Source organism: Anomaloglossus baeobatrachus, chromosome 2, assembly GCF_048569485.1.
Source record: "Anomaloglossus baeobatrachus isolate aAnoBae1 chromosome 2, aAnoBae1.hap1, whole genome shotgun sequence".
Lineage (NCBI taxonomy): Eukaryota > Metazoa > Chordata > Amphibia > Anura > Aromobatidae > Anomaloglossus > Anomaloglossus baeobatrachus.
In genome coordinates, this window is record NC_134354.1 from 44,146,376 (window position 1) to 44,166,414 (window position 20,039).

At 44.5% G+C, this 20,039-nt stretch overlaps 1 protein-coding gene across 5 annotated transcripts in view; it reads right to left on the reverse strand.

Annotated features, from left to right (window-relative positions):
• Positions 1-5,401: 5,401 nt before the first annotated feature.
• The window catches only part of GRIK1 (glutamate ionotropic receptor kainate type subunit 1), a 473,929-nt gene continuing 459,291 nt past the window's right edge, over positions 5,402-20,039 (reverse strand). For 2 of the 5 annotated variants that reach the window (XM_075335032.1, XM_075335029.1), the window contains one exon: positions 5,402-5,829. In XM_075335032.1, the coding sequence (XP_075191147.1) occupies positions 5,674-5,829 (156 nt within the window). In that variant the 3' untranslated portion in view covers positions 5,402-5,673. The remainder of the gene's footprint in view (positions 5,830-20,039) is intronic. The other 3 variants (XM_075335033.1, XM_075335030.1, XM_075335031.1) reach the window with 2 other exon arrangements.

Here is a 20,039-nt window from a genome sequence, read left to right on the forward strand (position 1 = left end):
GTAAGCAGCATAGCTAATCAGGAGAACTATACTACATTTCTAATTGGAGGTATTTGCTAATTTTATTATTATTACATACACCTATGACATATTGGGATAGGATCTTGGAGATGGGAATACCCCTCTAAGGATTATGACTAGTCATCCTAAACTTTTCAGCATGTGATTCTTTTAGTAACTTTTTTGAGTATTAATAATAATAATAATAATAATAATAATAATAATAATAATATAATAATAATAATAATAATAATAATAATAATAATAATAATATAATAATAATAATAATATAATAATATTATTATTATTATTATTATTATTATTATTATTACATAGTTACATAGTTACTTAGGTTGAAAAAAGACCTAGGTCCATCTAGTTCAACCTTCCTCCACCAGTTCTACATTTAGTCACTAAGTCATTTATAACCAACAATGTTTTGTGTACTGAGGAAATCATCCAGCCCTTTTTTAAAAGCTGTTATAGTATCTGCCATTACTACCTCTTGTGGTAGGGCATTCCACAGTCTGACCGCTCTAACTGTAAAGAACCCTTTCCTATTTAGGTGTCGGAATCGCTTTTCTTCCACTCGCAGTGAGTGCCCCCTGGTCCTTAGTATTGTTTTCGGAAGAAATAAGTTATGTGCCAGTCCTTTATATTGACCACACATGTATTTATACATATAAATGAGATCTCCTCTGAGACGTCTTTTTTCTAAGCTAAACATATCTAACTTTTTCAATCTGCCATCATATGGGAGGCCTTCCATTCCTTGTAATAGTCTAGTTGCCCGCCTTTGAACTGACTCTAACTTCTGAATGTCCTTTTTATTTATTATTATTTTATCCAGCATGGAAAGTTATGAAACTTTACAATGGCGGCTATAAGTCCCCTTACTTTACTGGCAGCCAGACTGGCTTGCAAAGTCTCCTTAAGGAGAATAGTGTTCCCCCGTGGTCCCCACATAGCTTCTCATGAGCCAGATCAGACACCCCATACTTTGCACTGACGAGGGGCAAGCACCCTGAAACACCGCGTCTGCAAATTGGGATTCTGATCTGGCATATATATCCTAGGTCATATGCAAAGGATTGTTAAAAATCCACATTTAACTTTTAGGATCGCTACTTCCAATAGGTGGCGCTGCGCTAGAGTTTGTCTCCAGTCCTGGAGAGACAATTTGAAATTTTACAAATCACTTTATTAGGCGATTTGTCATTATTCCTGTAAAAACAAGTGCATATAAATGGGTTTCAAGCCCCAGCTTTTACCCAGTCTATTTGCAGAATGTCCTCCATTTGGAGTACACATGATGGCAGTGAAAGGGTCAACAGCACCTGTGTCACCCCCTAAGGGTGCGTGCCCACGATCAGGGTTCACAGAGTTTTGGTGTGTTTTCACTGCGTCCAAAACGCTTCATTGTACAGTACAAGCACAGTGGATGGATGGGATCTGCCATCATCATCGGAGTACTGCCATCATCAGTACTCCGAGTATGTTCATTCCTGTGAAAACAAGTGCTTGGAAATTACTTTCACACCCCTGCTTTTCTCCAGTCTATTTGCAGAAAGGACTCCATTTGGTGTGCAGAGGATGACAGTGATGGGTCACTGCTTCCTGGACGCAGCAGGTCCTGACCTGCGGGGCCGCGAGTCTCCTCCACAGGAGAATGCAGGAGACCGCAGCTGCTTGTACCCACGATCAGGGTTCGGGGCGCTGTGGTCTTTTGCTTGTGTTCTATTGTGAATAGTTAGATAAAGAAGCAGGTTCTGACCCTTTCACTACCATCATTAGTACTCCAAATGAGTATGTTCATTCCTGTAAAACAATTGTATATAAATTTCTTCCAATTTTCTCCAGTCTATTTTCTTTCCTTGAAATGTATTGAAATTGGACTGTACTCATATGGAGTATAGATGATGGTAGTGATGAGTCAGAAACTGTCTCCTCCTCTGTGTTCTGTCTATCAGAACAATCACCTGTAGCACATGCTCCCAGAGTTTGGCTCCCTTCACATGTCCATGCAAAAAAAACTAATGTTTTGCTCGGTCCATGGTCAAGGTGCGTATATGTGTCCGTGTGTGTGTTATGTGTGCTATCTGTGTGACATTCAGATAATACACACACAGCATGAACTTGTGTACTTACCTGTCCCCAGCACTGCTGTCACAATTGCTTCCTGGTCCACGGTCAGTGCAGCGAATATTCATGAGCATAATGAGCGGACCCGGAAGCAAGTGTTACAGCAGTACCTAAGATAGGCAAGTATAAAAATTATTTTTTCTCCGTATGTGTCACACTGATCTCACACGGCTCACATCAATGTGCGGTCCGTGTAACACCCGTGCTACAGGCAGAAAACAGACGCGTCGCTGTGTGGAGTCCTGTAAAAACACAGATGTGTACGCAAACCTATTAATTTTAATGGGTCTACGTGTGCCCGTGTATCTGGAACATGTGGAAACGGCCCGGACGTCAGATGTACCAGAAACACGGATGTGCGAAGGAGGCCTTTGTGAGATACCGGTTCTAAGATGGCCCATCACTGCCATCATCTGTACTCCAAATGAGTATGTCCTGATATTAATGCTGGCAAATAGATTGGGGAAAAGCAGGGGTTTGGAAGCCACTTCTATGCAATTGTTTTACAGGGATCAAGCTAACGTTTAGTTGCTCTTTAAGACGCTGCAAATGCCAAAAATAATAATTATTATTATTTTTTTTTTTTTTTAATTGCACTGTACAAATATAAAGCCAAAAACTCATTTTACAGAAGACTTTCACAGGACAAAATAAAATAAAAATGACAAAATATACATGCTATTTACAGTATTTTTATCTTTATCTTTTTTTCTACTTTTTATTTATACTAATTATTTACATTATTACATTGCCAAAGGATGCGTTTCTTGGCATCTGCCTTTGAGTCATTAGCGCTCTTTCTATAAATGACTATGTCTTGTATTCTTTTGTGCTTTTTTGTTATCAGGCTTGTTTTATCTATATTTTCATCACATTTTTTTCGGTGCTGAATGTGCTGGATAATTGCCTATTCACAGTGTGGTCACACATCTGGACAGATCACTATTTCCGCTTCGTGATTATGTCTTTTATTCTCTTGGAGACCTACGGGAAGCGTTAAGATGAAGAGATTGAGTTGCTGATTTCTTGATTTTTCGAGAATAAAAACTAAAAAAGGATATTTCCTCTTAAAATTGTTGAGCAAACGCACACATAAAAAGTTTTAAAGGTATGAACAACTTTGTACTGAATATTTTTGATTATTCAATTGGTTCCTAATTGTCAAATTAAGCAATTTTCTAAATATTCTGTATAAAAAAGTCATATTTTGTTGTTGTAGAAACTGTGCAACGCTTGTACATAGCTGACTGTTCTGCTGATTCTGATACATTTCTGTTGAGCATACGTCTCCTGGTTATGTCAGCCCTCGCCCTAAATCATCTCTGCTGTCAGTGTTGGAAAAAAACGGAGGGATGGGACAGAAAATATACACAGTAGATCCCAGAGTAACGTGGGAAAAGCATCTAAGTCTTCTAGGAGGGCAGAGGACAGAGTTTAGACACCACACCCTCTAATATACCCTGTAACACCTGGCAGGGCATAGAGGGGAAGCAGCTTGGCTATGTATTAAGAAACCAAAGATGGCAGACACATGCTGCCACCAATATATAGCAATACATGTAAGAAGGAGCTGTCGAAGGGGCATCAGAAATGGACCATGTAGAAATGAAAGCATGAGGCTGGGCGCATGTGCATCACTTACCTGGAGAAGAGATGGCACCAGCATACACCATAGGAGGATGACAAGCTGACGAAGGAAGGTCTCCTGGAGAACCTTAGGTAGTGGTATCATGTGAATATGACATGTACTACCAACCTAATAATTCTACAGACCACGTACCCATTCCCCCCATCATGGCAGCGGTGTAACATCTGTGCCAGTTCCTTCTCCCAAGCCCCATGCTTCGGCCGCCAGGCAGTGCCACTCCTTTCTTGTAGATGATGCATGACAGCTTCAGTCCTGTTTAATTCTTTGGACCTTTGGTGCCGGTAGCTCAGAAAGTATATTCTTTATATCTAGTGATGAGTGGGCACTACCATGCTTGGGTGCTCAGTACTGGTAACTAGTGATGAGCAGGCACTACCATGCTCGGGTGCTCAGTACTCGTAACTAGTGATGAGCGGGCACTACCATGCTCGGGTGCTCAGTACTCGTAACTAGTGATGAGTGAGCACTACCATGCTTGGCGCTCGTAACTAGTGATGAGTGAGCACTACCATGCTCAGGTGCTCAGTACTTGTAACTAGTGATGAGTGAGCACTACCATGCTCAGGTGCTCAGTACTCGTAACTAGTGATGAGCGGGCACTACCATGCTCGGGTGCTCAGTACTCGTAACTAGTGATGAGTGAGCACTACCATGCTTGGCGCTCGTAACTAGTGATGAGCGGGCACTACCATGCTCAGGTGCTCTGTACTCGAAACTAGTGATGAATGAGCACTACCATGCACAGGTTCTTGGTATTTGTAACTAGTGATGAGTGAGCACTACCATGCTCAGGTGCTCGGTACTCGTAACTAGTGATGAGCGGGCACTACCATGCTCAGGTGCTCAGTACTCGTGACTAGTGATGAGTGAGCACTACCATGCTTAGGTGCTCGGTACTCGTAATTAGTGATGAGCGGGCACTACCGTGCTCAGGTGCTCAGTACTCGTAACTAGTGATGAGCGGGCACTACCATGCTCAGGTGCTCAGTACTGGTAACTAGTGATGAGCGGGCACTACCATGCTCAGGTGCTCAGTACTAGTAACTAGTGATGAGCGGGCACTACCATGCTTGTTAAGAGCAGTTTGATGCTCTGATGGGCACGACTTGAGCACCTGAGTATAGTAGTGCTCTACCATGCTCGGGTGCTCAGTACTCGTAACTAGTGATGAGCGGGCACTACCATGCTCGGTGCTTATAACTAGTGATGAGCGGGCACTACCATGCTCAGGTGCTCAGTACTCGTAACTAGTGATGAGCGGGCACTACCATGCTCAGTACTTGTTAAGGGCAGTTTGATGCTCTGATGGGCACGACTTGAGCACCTGAGTATAGTAGTGCCCGCTCATCACTAGTTACGACTACCGGTCGCATGTGACCTGATCTTGCCGCGATTCCATTTAACTGTATCGCACTTCTGACGGATCCGGCATTGCGGCAGAATACCGCTGGTGTGCGTGCAGCCTAAGTAGAAGGTCCATGTATTACCACCGAATGTATTTCCTTTTATCTAAGAACATGTCTGTTTTCTTCCAAGATGAAGGCCACATCTACGGTTTCGTAAGCTTCTACAACCCTTTTAACGTTTCGAGGCCAATTACACACAGAAAAGTGAAAAACCAAATGTGTTTTATTTAGAAAGCACACGGGTCATTTGTACATGGGGTGGAGGGGCGGTCGGAGATGCGTCGTACAGACCCTCACTTGTCTCGCGTACAGTGAGGCCGTCCTCGGATTCCACCTTCTCCATGTTGAGCGGATCCTAGATGTTGTTATAAAAATCATGTAAAGAATTTAAAAAAAGGAGACAGAATTTATTTATTTTTTTTTCTTAAAAAACCCTCGGAACAGTTCTCAGTCTTTTCATAAAGTGACGTCCGGTTCCTACGCCATTGTCTCTTTTCTGATGATCCGCCTCTGGTGACAGGTAAGCATACTGGTAAATGACGATCTCCCTTTGACCTTTGATTTCTTTTTTAGCCTTTTCGGATGTTTTAGCGATATCCCAAGTTCTTCCATTATGGCGTTGAAAGAAAGACACTGGAGACAAGAAAACAACATGTCATCAGCCACACTTAAGCGCAATCGTGGGTTTTAACCTCCTGTGACATTACATAGGAGTAAAAAAAATAAAAGATTCACTTAGCGTTAGTCTATAAAACGTACAATTTCGAGATAAAAGCAAAGAGGTAGGAATTTTTTTTTTATAAATTTCATTTGAGTGGTTTCATTTACAGCTTTCTCGTCCTTGGAAGGACGCGTGCACCTTTGTCAAAAGCTTATTTTTTTTTTGTAATTTATAGGGAACTATGTTTCTGGAAATATTCACTTTGTATCGTGTTCTTGGTTGTTTCTTTTACTTTCAAGATCTAACTGCTTGTGACGCTACAAGTTCAGAGCTCGGCGGTTGTTTCCTTGTACTTGGCTAGGTTCTGTGATTATCTATCACCTCTTCTTGTAGGTGACCAGAAGATGTAATTACTGTGGTCTGTCACCCCCAACTAAGTAGCTTCCTTATACACAAGTATACACTTTACTCTGTGCTACGCTCAGTGGTGTAACTGTCACAATGACTATGGTATAGCGAGGAACCAGGGCACCTAATCTGTCCGTCAAGCTAGGGGGTCCTGTGCTATCTCTAATCTCAGGGATACTCCTGATGTTGGAAATGCTCGAGTCTCCTTCCTGGCCCTGCTGCTGACCCTAATCTCAGGGATACTCCTGATGGTGGAGATGCCCGAGTCTCCTTCCTGGCCCTGCTCCTGACCCTTATCCCAGGAATACTCCTGATGGTGGATATGCCCGAGTCTCCTTCATGGCCCTGCTCCTGACCCTAATCTCAGGGATACTCCTGATGGTGTAAATGCCCGAGTCTCCTTCTTGGCCCTGCTCCTGACCCTAATCTGAGGGTTACTCCTGATGGTGGAAATGCCAGAGTCTCCTTCCTGGCCCTGCTCCTGACCCTAATCTCAGGGATACTCCTGATGGTGGAAATGCCAGAGTCTCCTTCCTGGCCCTGCTCCTGATCCTAATCTCAGGTATACTCTTGATGGTGGAGATGCCCGAGTCTCCTTCATGGCTCTGCTCCTAACCAGTCCTGATCTGATACCCCTCTCCAGCTAGGGACAGTAGTGTGATGAAACCCACAGATAAAGTGTCACACAGTGTCTAGCTCTAAACTCATCAAGTGTCATGGCGACATCTGACGCTGTTCACACTGCAGAGTCTGACACTACTTATTATGCCTCCTTTGTTGCTTCTGAGTTACACAGACAGGCTGACATCAACCAGCTGTGTTCTCATTAGTGATCGAGCTTGCAGGAGTTAATTTCTGCTAGCCTACTGGTTACCTCTTGGATCACATGTTGCGGGTGACCTATCACAGTCACTCACAGCCTTTTTAAGATGGAGAAACCTGTCTTCCCATGCCAACTATATCTTTAGCTATGCCAGTCCGTGGGCTATTGTATACCAATCCTGCTGGTGATTGTATTACTTTTTGCGTGGAGTTGTTGTGAAGTTCCCTTTTCGTTTCCTCCCTGTTCTTATTTTCCTCATTATCACTTGTTGTCTAATACCTCTGTGTGAGCGTGCTGTGTCATGTAGTTTTGGTGTCCCCTGTTTATCCTTATCTGTAGGTTCTACCACTCCTGTCCCAGTCATCCTCTGGGGTGAGAGGGAGGGGGTATTAGATCAGGGCTGTTTAGGAGAAGGGCAAGGAAGGTGGCCCAGACATCGTCACCATTAGACATATGTCTGGGATCAGGGATAGGTAGAGCTCCCAGTTTAGGAGACCCGGTCCCCAGTTATAAGATCACACACCGTAATATAATGACAGACAAGGGAAAGACAAAACTCTGTTACACAGCATGCACACACATAGGAAAAGACAATAAGAGAATCATGAGGAAAACAAGGGCAGTAAGGAAACTACAAAACAACAGGGGTAAACTCAACAACCCCATGAAGCAAATAAGCACAACTTTCACCAGTCTGGGACACCACATCTCACAGACCAACATAGAAAAAAACTATAGCTGGCATGGGTGGAAGGATTCAACCAGCATAAATTGGAGGGGATCAGATGTGATAGGCCTCCCCATAAATGTGATCAAAGGAGCAAGCAGACCAGGAGAGATTAACTCTTGCTAGCCTGCCTATGCGTCAGCACACAGCAGGTCAACGCCCAAATCTGCCTGTGTTGATCCCAGACACCAGAGAAACCATTGGGTGGAGTGTGAGAATCTGCAATCTGAACAGAGGCCAACAATGCCGGCGAAGTTTGTGCAAAACAGACAGTAACATTTCTGCCTATCTAGCTTCCAGTCGCATAAAAGACCTGTCATCATTATTCCCTTCCCTCTAGTAGTAATCTGTTCACCCTCCACACATAAGCCCCGATTTATCACTTGTTTTTTTTCTTTTAAATCACTTACTTTTTTGTCTTTTGGTATTAGCTGCCATTTTTTGTGCCAAAGTCACCAAAACGGTGCATGCGCTTTATAAATTCGATGCAAACTTTACACAAAAAGGTTTTGTCTTGAACTGTTTTTGTTAACATAGGACTTTTGGCATCAAAGGTGACAACAAAAGTTTCAAAAATTGCTCCAAATTTTTTGCATACTCAAACAAAACATCAAGGGAGCAAGGGGGGGGGGGGACTGTAGTTGTGCGAATTGATGAATTAGGGTAAAATGATTGGAAATGCTAGATTCCACCTACATAGCGGAAAGGAAAAATAAGAAGAAATGGGAGAGGACATAAAGTAGACTTCAAAAAAAGGCACAAAAGGCACAAAAAAACAGGTGCAAACACAATGATGAATCAGTGTCACTATTCCTCTGTGCAGAGCATCTTGCACACTAGGAGATAATCTGCTGTGTTTTTCTGGACTACTGAGCTGGCAGTGTCACTATTCCTCTGTGCAGAGCATCTTGCACTTGGAGATGCTCTGCTGTGTTTTCCTGAGCTACTGAGCTGGCAGTGTCATGATTCCTCTATGCTGTGCATATCGCACAACTAGGAGATGCTCTGTTGTGTTTTCCTAGGCTACTGACTGGCAGGTTGATTCATAGCGCAGGATTCCATGCTTGTTCTGGGATGTGCTCAGTGCCCAGGTGTTTCATCGTCCTGGTAATTGCTCTCCCTCTTTACGGAGCATGCTCTCTCAGAATGTTGCCAGTTGTGCATTCTGGTTCAGTTGTTGTGCTGTTGACATGTGTCTCTAGTATTCTGATCTTTGTTTTTTGACCCTGGACTGTTTTTTGACACCTCTCTGCCTGCTCCCTGTTACTGTTGTGACATTTGACGTCGGACCGTTACTTGGCCACATTTCAGTTTACTCTCTGAATCAATTACAAGCCTTCCTGGAATTCTGACCATCGGACTGTGACCTGACTACGTCTCTGTGTACTCCCTGTATCCATACATGTCTTCCCATTACCAGACCCCGGCTTTCCTGACTACTCTTTCATCTGTACTACCCATAAGTAGTGACTTGCATTATGTTTAGCCTTCTGGTAATAATCTATTAAGGGGATATGGGATAACTGACTTATGTCTAGGGGTGCGACAACTCACAACGGAACCCCAAGGATCCCAAAAAACGGGGTTCTGGAACCAATCTTGCATGGAGCAGAGGTGCGCATGCGCGATCTCTGCTTTATCAATTGTCTATTGGAATACTGGAGAAAGCCGGGAGTTGGAGAACTTACCCAGCTTTTTGGACGTTCAAGAGATACTAGGGTATATGTTGCACCCAATTACAAAATAAAATGTTTTTAAAAGTCTAAACAACGATAAGCAAACACCAATATTACTAGGGATGATCGAATACCTCAAATATCCTTCACGAATATCCGACGAATAGGTCGCCGCTCTGCTAGGCCCCGTTACACGCAATGACGTATCTAACGATATATCGCCGGGGTCACGGATTCTGTGACGCACATCCGGCATTGTTAGTGACGTCGTTGCGTGTGACACCAATGAGCGGCCGTTAATGATGGAAAATACTCACCAAATCGTCCATCGTTGACACGTTGTTCATTTTCAAAAAATCGTTGGTTGTTGAGGACGCAGGTTGTTCGTCGTTCCTGCGGCAGCACACATCGCTACGTGTGACACCTCGGGAGCGACGAACTACAGCCTACCTGCGGCCGCTGGCAATGAGGAAGGAAGGAGGTGGGCGGAATGTTACGGCCGCTAATCTCCGCCCCTCCGCTTCTATTGGGCGGCCGCTTAGTGACGCCGCACGAACCGCCCCCTTAGAAGGAAGGCGGATCGCCGACCACAGTAACGTCGCTAGGCAGGTAAGTCCGTGTGATGGCTCCTAACGATATTGTGCGCCATGGGCAGCGATTTGCCCGTGACGCACAAACGACGGGGGCGGGTGCTTTCACCAGCGATATCGCTGCGTGTGACAGGGCCTTAAGTCTATAGAAAGCCCAAATAGTTGTTATTCGGGTTTCCCATAGACACATTGCGCATCAAATATTCGCGAATAGTCGAATAGCGGCGACCTATTCGGCAAATATTTGCGAAGTCGAATATTTGAGGTATTCGATCATTCCTAAATATTACTCTTTTTTTGACCTTGTGGTTTTTCGAGTCCTTATGGAAGAGGTGAGACGGCACCGTACACATTGCGGCAGGATGTGGTATAATGAGGAAAGTGGCGGGAAGAATGATGCTGAACGGGCAGCATTAATACCGTGAAGTATCAGTCTTAATACCACGGCAGATGAGAAGAAATAGGAACAGATCAGGTGTGGAATAATCAATTACTGCAAACTGCAAAACATCAGCTCCGACCATTTGCGGCTCCGGGTAAATGGGTCGTTTGGTATTTGAGCTGGCACCGCGTCAGGATTTTTTTTCTTCCCAACAGAACAGGCAGAATGTTCCCCTGCCAAGTAAATCAATATCACAAACAATACAATGCCCAAAATCCTAGAGAGACAGGCTGTGAAAAGGTATTTGGCACGGAGATGCAACGCTACTTGTTAAATAGCTATTTACATAAGAACGGAAATCATTCAATGGCTGGCATCTTAATTATACACTACGGGGGTCTCACATAAAAAAGGGTCAATGGTGGGAAATGTCATAATTAAGTCTTTCACAATGGCGCATATGCCCACGCCACAAGCTCGAAAATTAATTGGGAGCGGTCCCGCCTTCAGTGTACACAGCGCACAAGGCAAAGGGGGACTTATTGTATCCGGGCCAAAACTTTTCAAGAGTTGTCAAACACGTTCATGTGCAAAACAACTCTCGAGAAAGGCTGCGCAAAAGATTATTATGCTTGTTTTACATAAATGGCACAGAGGGGGTCCCATCATGGTGAAAAGTTTTGACACCTGAAACTACATAAATTGTTACATCCGTGAATATGGGGGATGTTGCTCCAAAGCCGGTGCTGTACGTCATAGAGGTTTACTGATGTGTAGAGGTATCCTTACTGTCAAAAATACCAGAACCCCAACTGCCTCATGTGATCTTGGGGGATCTGGGATCAGAAGATCACTGTATATTGTAGATCACAGATTTGCTTTAGTGCCTGCTCGTCATTTACGCTGCGTTTGAGCATGTTTAATTCCATTCGGTACTGAAGGGGTTAAGGTTCCTTTCTATCCTGCAGTGATTTAGCAGGTAGTTGTAACCTCAGCTGCAGCCACTCCTTTGTGATATAAATATCGGCTTCTCACTCCTCTGTATGCTGGCTATAGCTCATACCTATGCTGACCATGTTGAAGAAGCTCGTTGCTGCGTAACTGTGGTGTTGTTACTATTGCAGCTGCAAAGTTTCCAACTGTAGAAAACAAAGCATGATTTTTATTGTGTATTTTCCCACCCGTTTGTCTTACCTTCCTCATGTTGTCTTATTGTCTCGCTAGCCTTCACTAGTCAGGGTGAGTTTAGGCTCAGCGAGGGCTTAGGTACATGATCGACGACACGGCGGGAAGGACCCATATGGCTATGTTATGGAGTGCAGGGTTCAGCCTTAGGTGAGTGTTAGGAGGTGACCCCTCTCCCTAGTGCAAGACCAATCAAGGTATTGCTTCCCTGGTGTACCCTTTGTGTTGTGACCTCCCCTCCCTCGGAATGATGCTACCCTGGTGTTCCCACTGTGTTGTGCCGCTTGCCGGGAATCCTCTTGTATCTGACATGACACCTGAAGTCACATCATGACAACTATAAAGTGAACAGCGCCTAACGTGCAATCCCTCAAAGCAAAAGTACCGAAAGTCTTCCAAATTATTTTTAGGGTGTTGAGAAGGGGATAAGTCTTAATTCCCCTGACTATTTTGTTTTAAGAGCCTAATATATGGCTCTACATGAATCTGTAATATTAATCTTATAGAGCTTGTTTTCCGATTCTAGAATATTGTATCTAGAAACGTTTATGGGTCCGTACTGTCCTTCCATATGTTAAAATTGTGACCAATATATCAGAGCTCCTGCTCCTATGGCTATTTACTCTCCTTTCCTTTTTCTCTCAGTGTTATAGATAGCAGAGGGGAAGAAGAGGGGGTTGTCCCACAGATCTCTACAGTGTGGAGAGAGAGTAAAGTATCTACAGTCTCAGGGAGGGCAGAGAAAACAAGCTATAAGCAAGGAGGAAAGCGCATGGAAAGTAGGTGCAGGATAGAAGCTGTGCTGGTATATGAAAACAAGTGTAGACAGTGGCTCCTTGAATAGATACAGCCTATACTACTATATGTCTCGGTGGTGTTCTTCTGGCTCAGATGTAGCTCCCTCCGGGGCTGTTCTCAGACAGACAGGCAATATATAGCATTTCAATACATATGCAATGTAAACTGGGCCAACTGACGCGTTTCAAAATCAATACAGCTTCCTTGCATGTTTTACCTGTGTATCATAGTGCGCAAATTGACTGTTTAACATGGATGCTGTTTTTTTTTTTTTTTTTTATTTGGATGTTTTGGGGTTTTTTATTTGGCTAAAAGCTGCATATTCTAATAACAAGGATCTGTTGTGTTGGCAAAATTAGATTTTTTCTTTCTTTGATAAATCAAGTTTTATCAGTGGACACCAAATCATTTTATATTTATGCCCAAAGAGAATGGAGAATCGCGCTGACGCTCATCAAAGCCAAAAAATTAATTCTCACTTTTGAAACAATTTCTTGTTCTATTCATAATAAAGAGAAACAACGCGACGGCGTTTCCCTCGGAGCCATCGCCTGCTCCTGTGATCACAGCAGGAGGGGGATGAGGACTTTGTTAATTTTAACTTTAATCAGCTGCTTTTACAAAACGTGTTGCTTTTACTGTTTTCTATTATGTATGGCAACAATAATGTATGGACTGGAGCCGGAGTAATAATTAAAAAAAAAGAAGTGGAAACATGAAAAATAAGAAAATATTTAAAGACTATATTATTATTCTGGAGGGCTATGTGGGGCCCATTATTGTGTATGGAGGGCTATGTGGGGTCCATTATAGTGTATGGAGGGCTATGTGGGGCCCATTATTGTGTATGGAGGGCTATGTGGGGTCCATTATAGTGTATGGAGGGCTATGTGGGGTCCATTATAGTGTATGGAGGGCTATGTGGGGTCCATTATTGTGTATGGAGGGCTATGTGGTGCCCATTATTCTGTATGGAGGACTATGTGGAGCCCATTATTCTGTATGGAGGGCTATGTGGGGCCATTATTCTGTATGTAGGGCTATGTGGGGCCCATTATTCTGTATGGAGGACTATGTGGGGACCATTATACTGTATGGAGGGCTATGTGGGGCCATTATTCTGTATGGAGGGCTATGTGGGGCCTATTATCCTGTATGGAGGGCTATGTGGGGTCCATTATTCTGTATGGAGGGCTATGTGGTGCCCATTATTCTGTATGGAGGGCTATGTGGGGCCCATTATTCTGTATGGAGGGCTATGTGGGGCCATTATTCTGTATGGAGGGCTATGTGGTACCCATTATTCTGTATGGAGGGCTATGTGGGGCCCATTATTCTGTATGGAGGGCTATGTGGGGCCCATTATTCTGTATGGAGGGCTATGTAGGGCCCATTATTCTGTATGGAGGGTTATGTGGTGCCCATTATTCTGTATGGAGGGCTATGTGGGACCCATTATTCTGTATGGAGGGCTATGTGGGGCCCATTATTCTGTATGGAGGGCTATGTGTGGCCCATTATTCTGTATGGAGGGCTATGTGGTGCCATTATTCTGTATGGAGGGCTATGTGGGGCCATTATTCTGTATGGAGGGCTATGTGGGGCCCATTATTCTGTATGGAGGGCTATGTGGGGCCCATTATTCTGTATGGAGAGCTATGTGGGGCCCATTATTCTGTATGGAGGGCTATGTGGGGCCCATTATTCTGTATGGAGGACTATGTGGGGCCCATTATTCTGTATGGAGGGCTATGTGGGCCCATTATTCTGTATGGAGGACTATGTGGGGCCCATTATACTGTATGGAGGGCTATGTGGGGCTCATTATTCTGTATATAGGGCTATGTGGGGCCCATTATTCTGTATGGAGGACTATGTGGGGCCCATTATTCTGTATGGAGGGCTATGTGGGGCCCATTATTCTGTATGGAGGGCTATGTGGGGCCCATTATTGTGTATGGAGGGCTATGTGGGGTCCATTGTAGTGTATGGAGGGCTATGTGGGGTCCATTATTGTGTATGGAGGGCTATGTGGGGTCCATTATAGTGTATGGAGGGCTATGTGGGGCCCATTATTGTGTATGGAGGGCTATGTGGGGTCCATTATAGTATATGGAGGGCTATGTGGGGCCCATTATTCTGTATGGAGGGCTATGTGGTGCCCATTATTCTGTATGGAGGGCTATGTGGGGCCCATTATTCTGTATGGAGGACTATGTGGGGCCCATTATTCTGTATGGAGGACTATGTGGGGCCCATTATTCTGTATGGAGGGCTATGTGGGGCCCATTATTGTGTATGGAGGGCTATGTGGGGTCCATTGTAGTGTATGGAGGGCTATGTGGGGTCCATTATTGTGTATGGAGGGCTATGTGGGGTCCATTATAGTGTATGGAGGGCTATGTGGGGCCCATTATTGTGTATGGAGGGCTATGTGGGGTCCATTATAGTATATGGAGGGCTATGTGGGGCCCATTATTCTGTATGGAGGGCTATGTGGTGCCCATTATTCTGTATGGAGGGCTATGTGGGGCCCATTATTCTGTATGGAGGACTATGTGGGGCCCATTATTCTGTATGGAGGACTATGTGGGACCCATTATTCTGTATGGAGGGCTATGTGGGGTCCATTATTATGTATGGAGGGCTATGTGGGGTCCATTATAGTATATGGAGGGCTATGTGGGGCCCATTATTCTGTATGGAGGGCTATGTGGTGCCCATTATTCTGTATGGAGGGCTATGTGGGGCCCATTATTCTGTATGGAGGACTATGTGGGGCCCATTATTCTGTATGGAGGACTATGTGGGGCCCATTATTCTGTATGGAGGACTATGTGGGACCCATTATTATGTATGGAGGGCTATGTGGGGCCATTATTCTGTATGGAGGGCTATGTGGGGTCCATTATTCTGTATGGAGGGCTATGTGGGGTCCATTATTCTGTATGGAGGGCTATGTGGGGCCCATTATTCTATATGGAGGGCTATGTGGGCCCCATTATTCTGTATGGAGGAACATGTGTGGCCCATTATATCAGTATTTGTAAGCCAAAACCAGAAGTGGAACAACCAGAGGAAAAGTATAATAGAAGCACATCACCACTTCTGCATTTTTTACCCACTCCAGGTTTTGACTTACAAATACTGAGGTAAAAAATTCCCCAAACACTCAATGTGTGCATGTGGCTCTGTGGTTACTCCATCATACCTGATAAATTTGAGGCCACATGCACACTTTGAGAATTTGGTGAGTTTTTTTTTACCTCAGTATACAAAACATGGAGTGGATCAGTCAGATTGTCATGGGGCAGTAGTCGTGGGCGAGGGCTTCACTCTGGGACGCCCCGGTAGGCTACATGAAAGCGCTTGTCCTGGCTGGGTGTGGACTTGGGTTAGTTTAAGCCATTTACTCGTGTAGGCCACATGTTGCCGATGACGTTGGCTGTTTCAATTATACTTTTCCTCTGATTATTCCACTCCTGGTTTTGGCTACGAATACTGAGGTAAAAAAAAACTGATCAAACACTCAACGTGTGCACATGGTCTAACAGTTTCCTATGAAGACAACTTTGTGATGGGGCTTCAAAGATGTACCAATACGGTAGCTATGGGGGCCTTCAGCAGGAGATAGTATCATGGGGGAAGGTGATGGGTGCCTTAAACGGTGCAACACCAGGATCGATGTGGAAGATCCTATCCCAATATGTAGTAGGTGTGATAATGATAATAATATTAGCAAATACCTCCAATTAGAAATGTAGTATAGCTCTCCTGATTCACTATGTTGATTACCTCAAGTGCAGGGCATTGCAGTAACTTACGGTAGGTATCAATGGTTATGACAAAGTGATAACGAGCAACTAATTGTCACTATATGAGTGGCTGCTGTAACTATGGATACCTCAGCTGCAATACCCTGCACATGAGGTAAGCAACATAGCTAATCAGGAGAACTATACTACATTTCTCTTGGAGGTATTTGTTGCTTTTATTATTACACCTACTACATATTGTAATACAATCCTATACCCCGTGTAAATGCTGTTGTCTGAGATTGACAGCAGCATTGCAGGGTTAAACAGCAACGATCAGAGCTAGCTTTTAGCAAACAGGTGCCGGCTGTATAACACTGCTCTGGAGCCTGTTCCATATACCTCAACGTGATCTTTTAAGGAAATAAAAAGGCCTGTATCTCCGGAACTGTATGGCGGGTGTAACTCCCCCCCCCCCTTCCAAAAAACAAATTGAATATTCAGGGGAACAACGGGAATAAAATAAGAGCAAAAAGCTGGTCAGTGTTGACCTAGTGACAAGTCCTCTATGTTTGCGGGAGGATGCCGGCTGTGTAACATCTTACACCAGCACCAGTCATGAGATGTACATGTACAGCTGACGCCGGGAAGAAGTTAAAAGGAACCTGTAAAGTCCCTTACGCACCCAAAATCACGAGAAGTTCTGGGTGCATATTGCTAATCCCTGCCTAACCGTCCCTGTATACACTAGCATAGATAAAGTATTTCTAAAGATCTTTTATCTTATGCTAATGAGCGAGGGGACTAGTCCCCTGGGCGTTAGTTCCCCTGGCTAGTTGGCCCCCTTAGCATATTAGTACGATGGGTGTGCTATCATACTAATGAATGCGCAGCGTCGGAGGATGATCTCACTCACCTCTCCGTTGACATCGCCACCCGACACTGGATTTTGGCTCAGTGCACATGACCCTGGACTTTCGGTCATGCACACTACTTCAGTTTGAAACTAGGACACGGCTTCATAGTGTGTATGACCCAAACTCCAGGGTCATGCGCACTGAGCCGAAATCCAGCGTTGTACGCAATGATGGCGACAGAGAGGTGAGTGAGACCATCCTGTGACGCTGCACATTCATTACCATGATAACACACACACAGGGGTGTACTAACATGCTAATGGGGCCGACTAGCCAGGGAAGCAACGCCCTTGGGACTAGTCCCTGCACTCATTAGCATAAGATATAAGATCTTTAGAAATACTTTTCCTAAAAATCTCTTTATCTATGCTGGTGTATACAGGGACGATTAGACAGGGAATAGCAATATGCACTCAGAACTGCTCGTGGTTCTGGGTGCATAATGCACCTGACAGGTTCCCTTTAAGAAGTAAGAATTGGTATGGACTAGACTGTATCATCCCAGCACAAATGTAGAATTCTAATTAGGCTGTAAGTTGAAAAAAAATTGACATATTTCATATAATTGGCATAGAGACAAAGCCCAAGAAAATAGTAATTGGTTCCAAATGCTGATATAGCAAAAAACACACTTGAATGACCCACAGAGCCTCGGAGAAAACCTGCACCTAACAATATAACTGGTTCCTCTAATTAATCATAAGGATAAACAAACAAATAACGGGAAGAAAAAGTCTTCAATTTCCTTAAAGGAACAGTCCATATTCATACACCCTGTTAATACGTTGAGGAGTGAAACAAGCTTTATTGTTTTGTTAATCTTCTCCTCCTCATCTGCAGTTTGTTTTTAAAAAAACAAAAAAAAACCAAACCGTGTGTTACTCACCCTCCCCGGGTCTAGTGCTGAGTCTCCAATGTCTGTATTTGTCTGCAGCGCCGGAGTAATGTTGACAACACTGCAGCCAATCAATAAGCCCTGAGGCTGTGCCCATACTGATAGAAGAAGCTGTTCAGAGCCAGTGATTGGCTGCAGGGTTCTCCACAACACCAACGCTGCACACAATAAGGTCAGTTTCAGATGTCCGCGTTTTTGGTACGTGTGACATCCGTTTTTAACACGGATGTTATTTTCTGGAGTTACACACATGTCCGTGTTTTCATACAGATCATGTGGCCCCGCATGTACACACGAGACATGTCCGTTTTTTCTCCGGCAGCACGGGTGTCACATGGCCCGCACACTGATGTGGTCCGTGTGACATGTACCGGAGAAAACACAGGTCTTTGAAATAAAAAGATTTTCTATATTCACCTGTATCCAGCGATGCTGTCTCCTGCTTCTGACCCTCGCTCATTATACTCATTGAATATTCACCTCGGGACAACTTCACCTGAGGGATTGCATCGCCGAGGACAGCAACGCTGGGGACAGAGAGGTGAGTATACCGCAAGCAAGCATTGTGTGTGCAGTGACGTCCAGGTGGTCACCAATGAACTCTGATGAACCAGTGAAGTCACCTTTGTGACACCCGCTGTAGCGTGGGTGTTATCAAGAGGTCATCAGAGTTCACTGGGAACTTTGATGACCTCCCGGACGTCACTGCGCACACACTATTTGCTTGCTGGCTAATAACGATCACCGGCGATGCTCTTGCTTCCAACTCCGAGGTGCAGTGAATATTCAGTGAGTATAATTAGCGGGGTCGGAAGCAGGATGCAGCAGAGCCAAAAACAGCAGGGCTGGATACAGCTGAATATAGAAAATCTTTTTATTATAAAGACGCCTGTTTTCTCCAGTAAGTGTCACACATATGACACACGTATGACCATACCCATGAGTGTAGCTTGTACCAGATTAAACACAGACGTCTGAAACCGGCCTAACCTGAAGCAATGGCACAGACTGAACACTAAATCCAGAGAGGGTGAGTAAAGCAAACTGCACCTAAGGATAGGGTTTTTCAAAAATCAGAAAACCCCTTCAATAGAAGATATCCTCTCTTCAGGATCCTCGTTGCTTGGCCAAGACATTGAGCATCTGTAAAGAGCATCAATTGCTCTGGAGGACTTGTCATGCTTTACACAGACAACCTGTCATGCCTTGGACTTGATCTGGCAGCCTCCTGTGCTGTGGTCTGTTTCCCTCTCCACTGAGCCACAGTCAGGTTCGGTTGCTGCCCTGGTTCTGAACACTTTGTTTGTGTGTTCATTGCCTTTCTGACAATAAGTGTTTCTTATTCGGTAATTTAGACTGGGCGTAACTATTTAAAGCTTCCTCGGGCTTCAGTTTCCCACTTATGATATTTCTGAAGTGGAAACCCTGCTTGGAACTACAGCTTGTCTGCCTAGTGTTTCTCCTGGCAGATTATTACTTTTAAGCCGCGGTTCCATTTGTGCATAGCTTCCAATGCGATATGCTAATGACCCTCTGCTACGAGTGAGAGCCGAGGGTTATGTGACTGTGATGTGATCTTGCAATCGGATCACAGCTGCGGAAAATAGGGAGGGAGCACTTTCTCCCCATCTCCTCTACTGATTGTCTCTGTGTACATCGCACTGTGTCGGATGACATGAGAGTACAGTGCAATGTTTCACATGCACCCATAGACTTGTATGGGTGCGTGTGAGCCAAGAATCGCTGCTAAACTCAGTGTGCCACAATACATTTCTCATGCCATAAAAATCAATCACAGATGGACACTGCCCCATAGTTTTGCACGGGTGCGAGTACAACTTAATGTTTTATTGCATTTTGAACAATCGAGTACCATACAAGTGGAGCCGAGGTCTTAAGGGTGCTTTACATGCTGCGACATCGCTAACGATATATCGTCGGGGTCACGTCGTTAGTGACGCACATCCGGCGCCGGTAGCGACATCGCAGCATGTGACACCAAGGAGTGACGATCAACGAGCGCAAA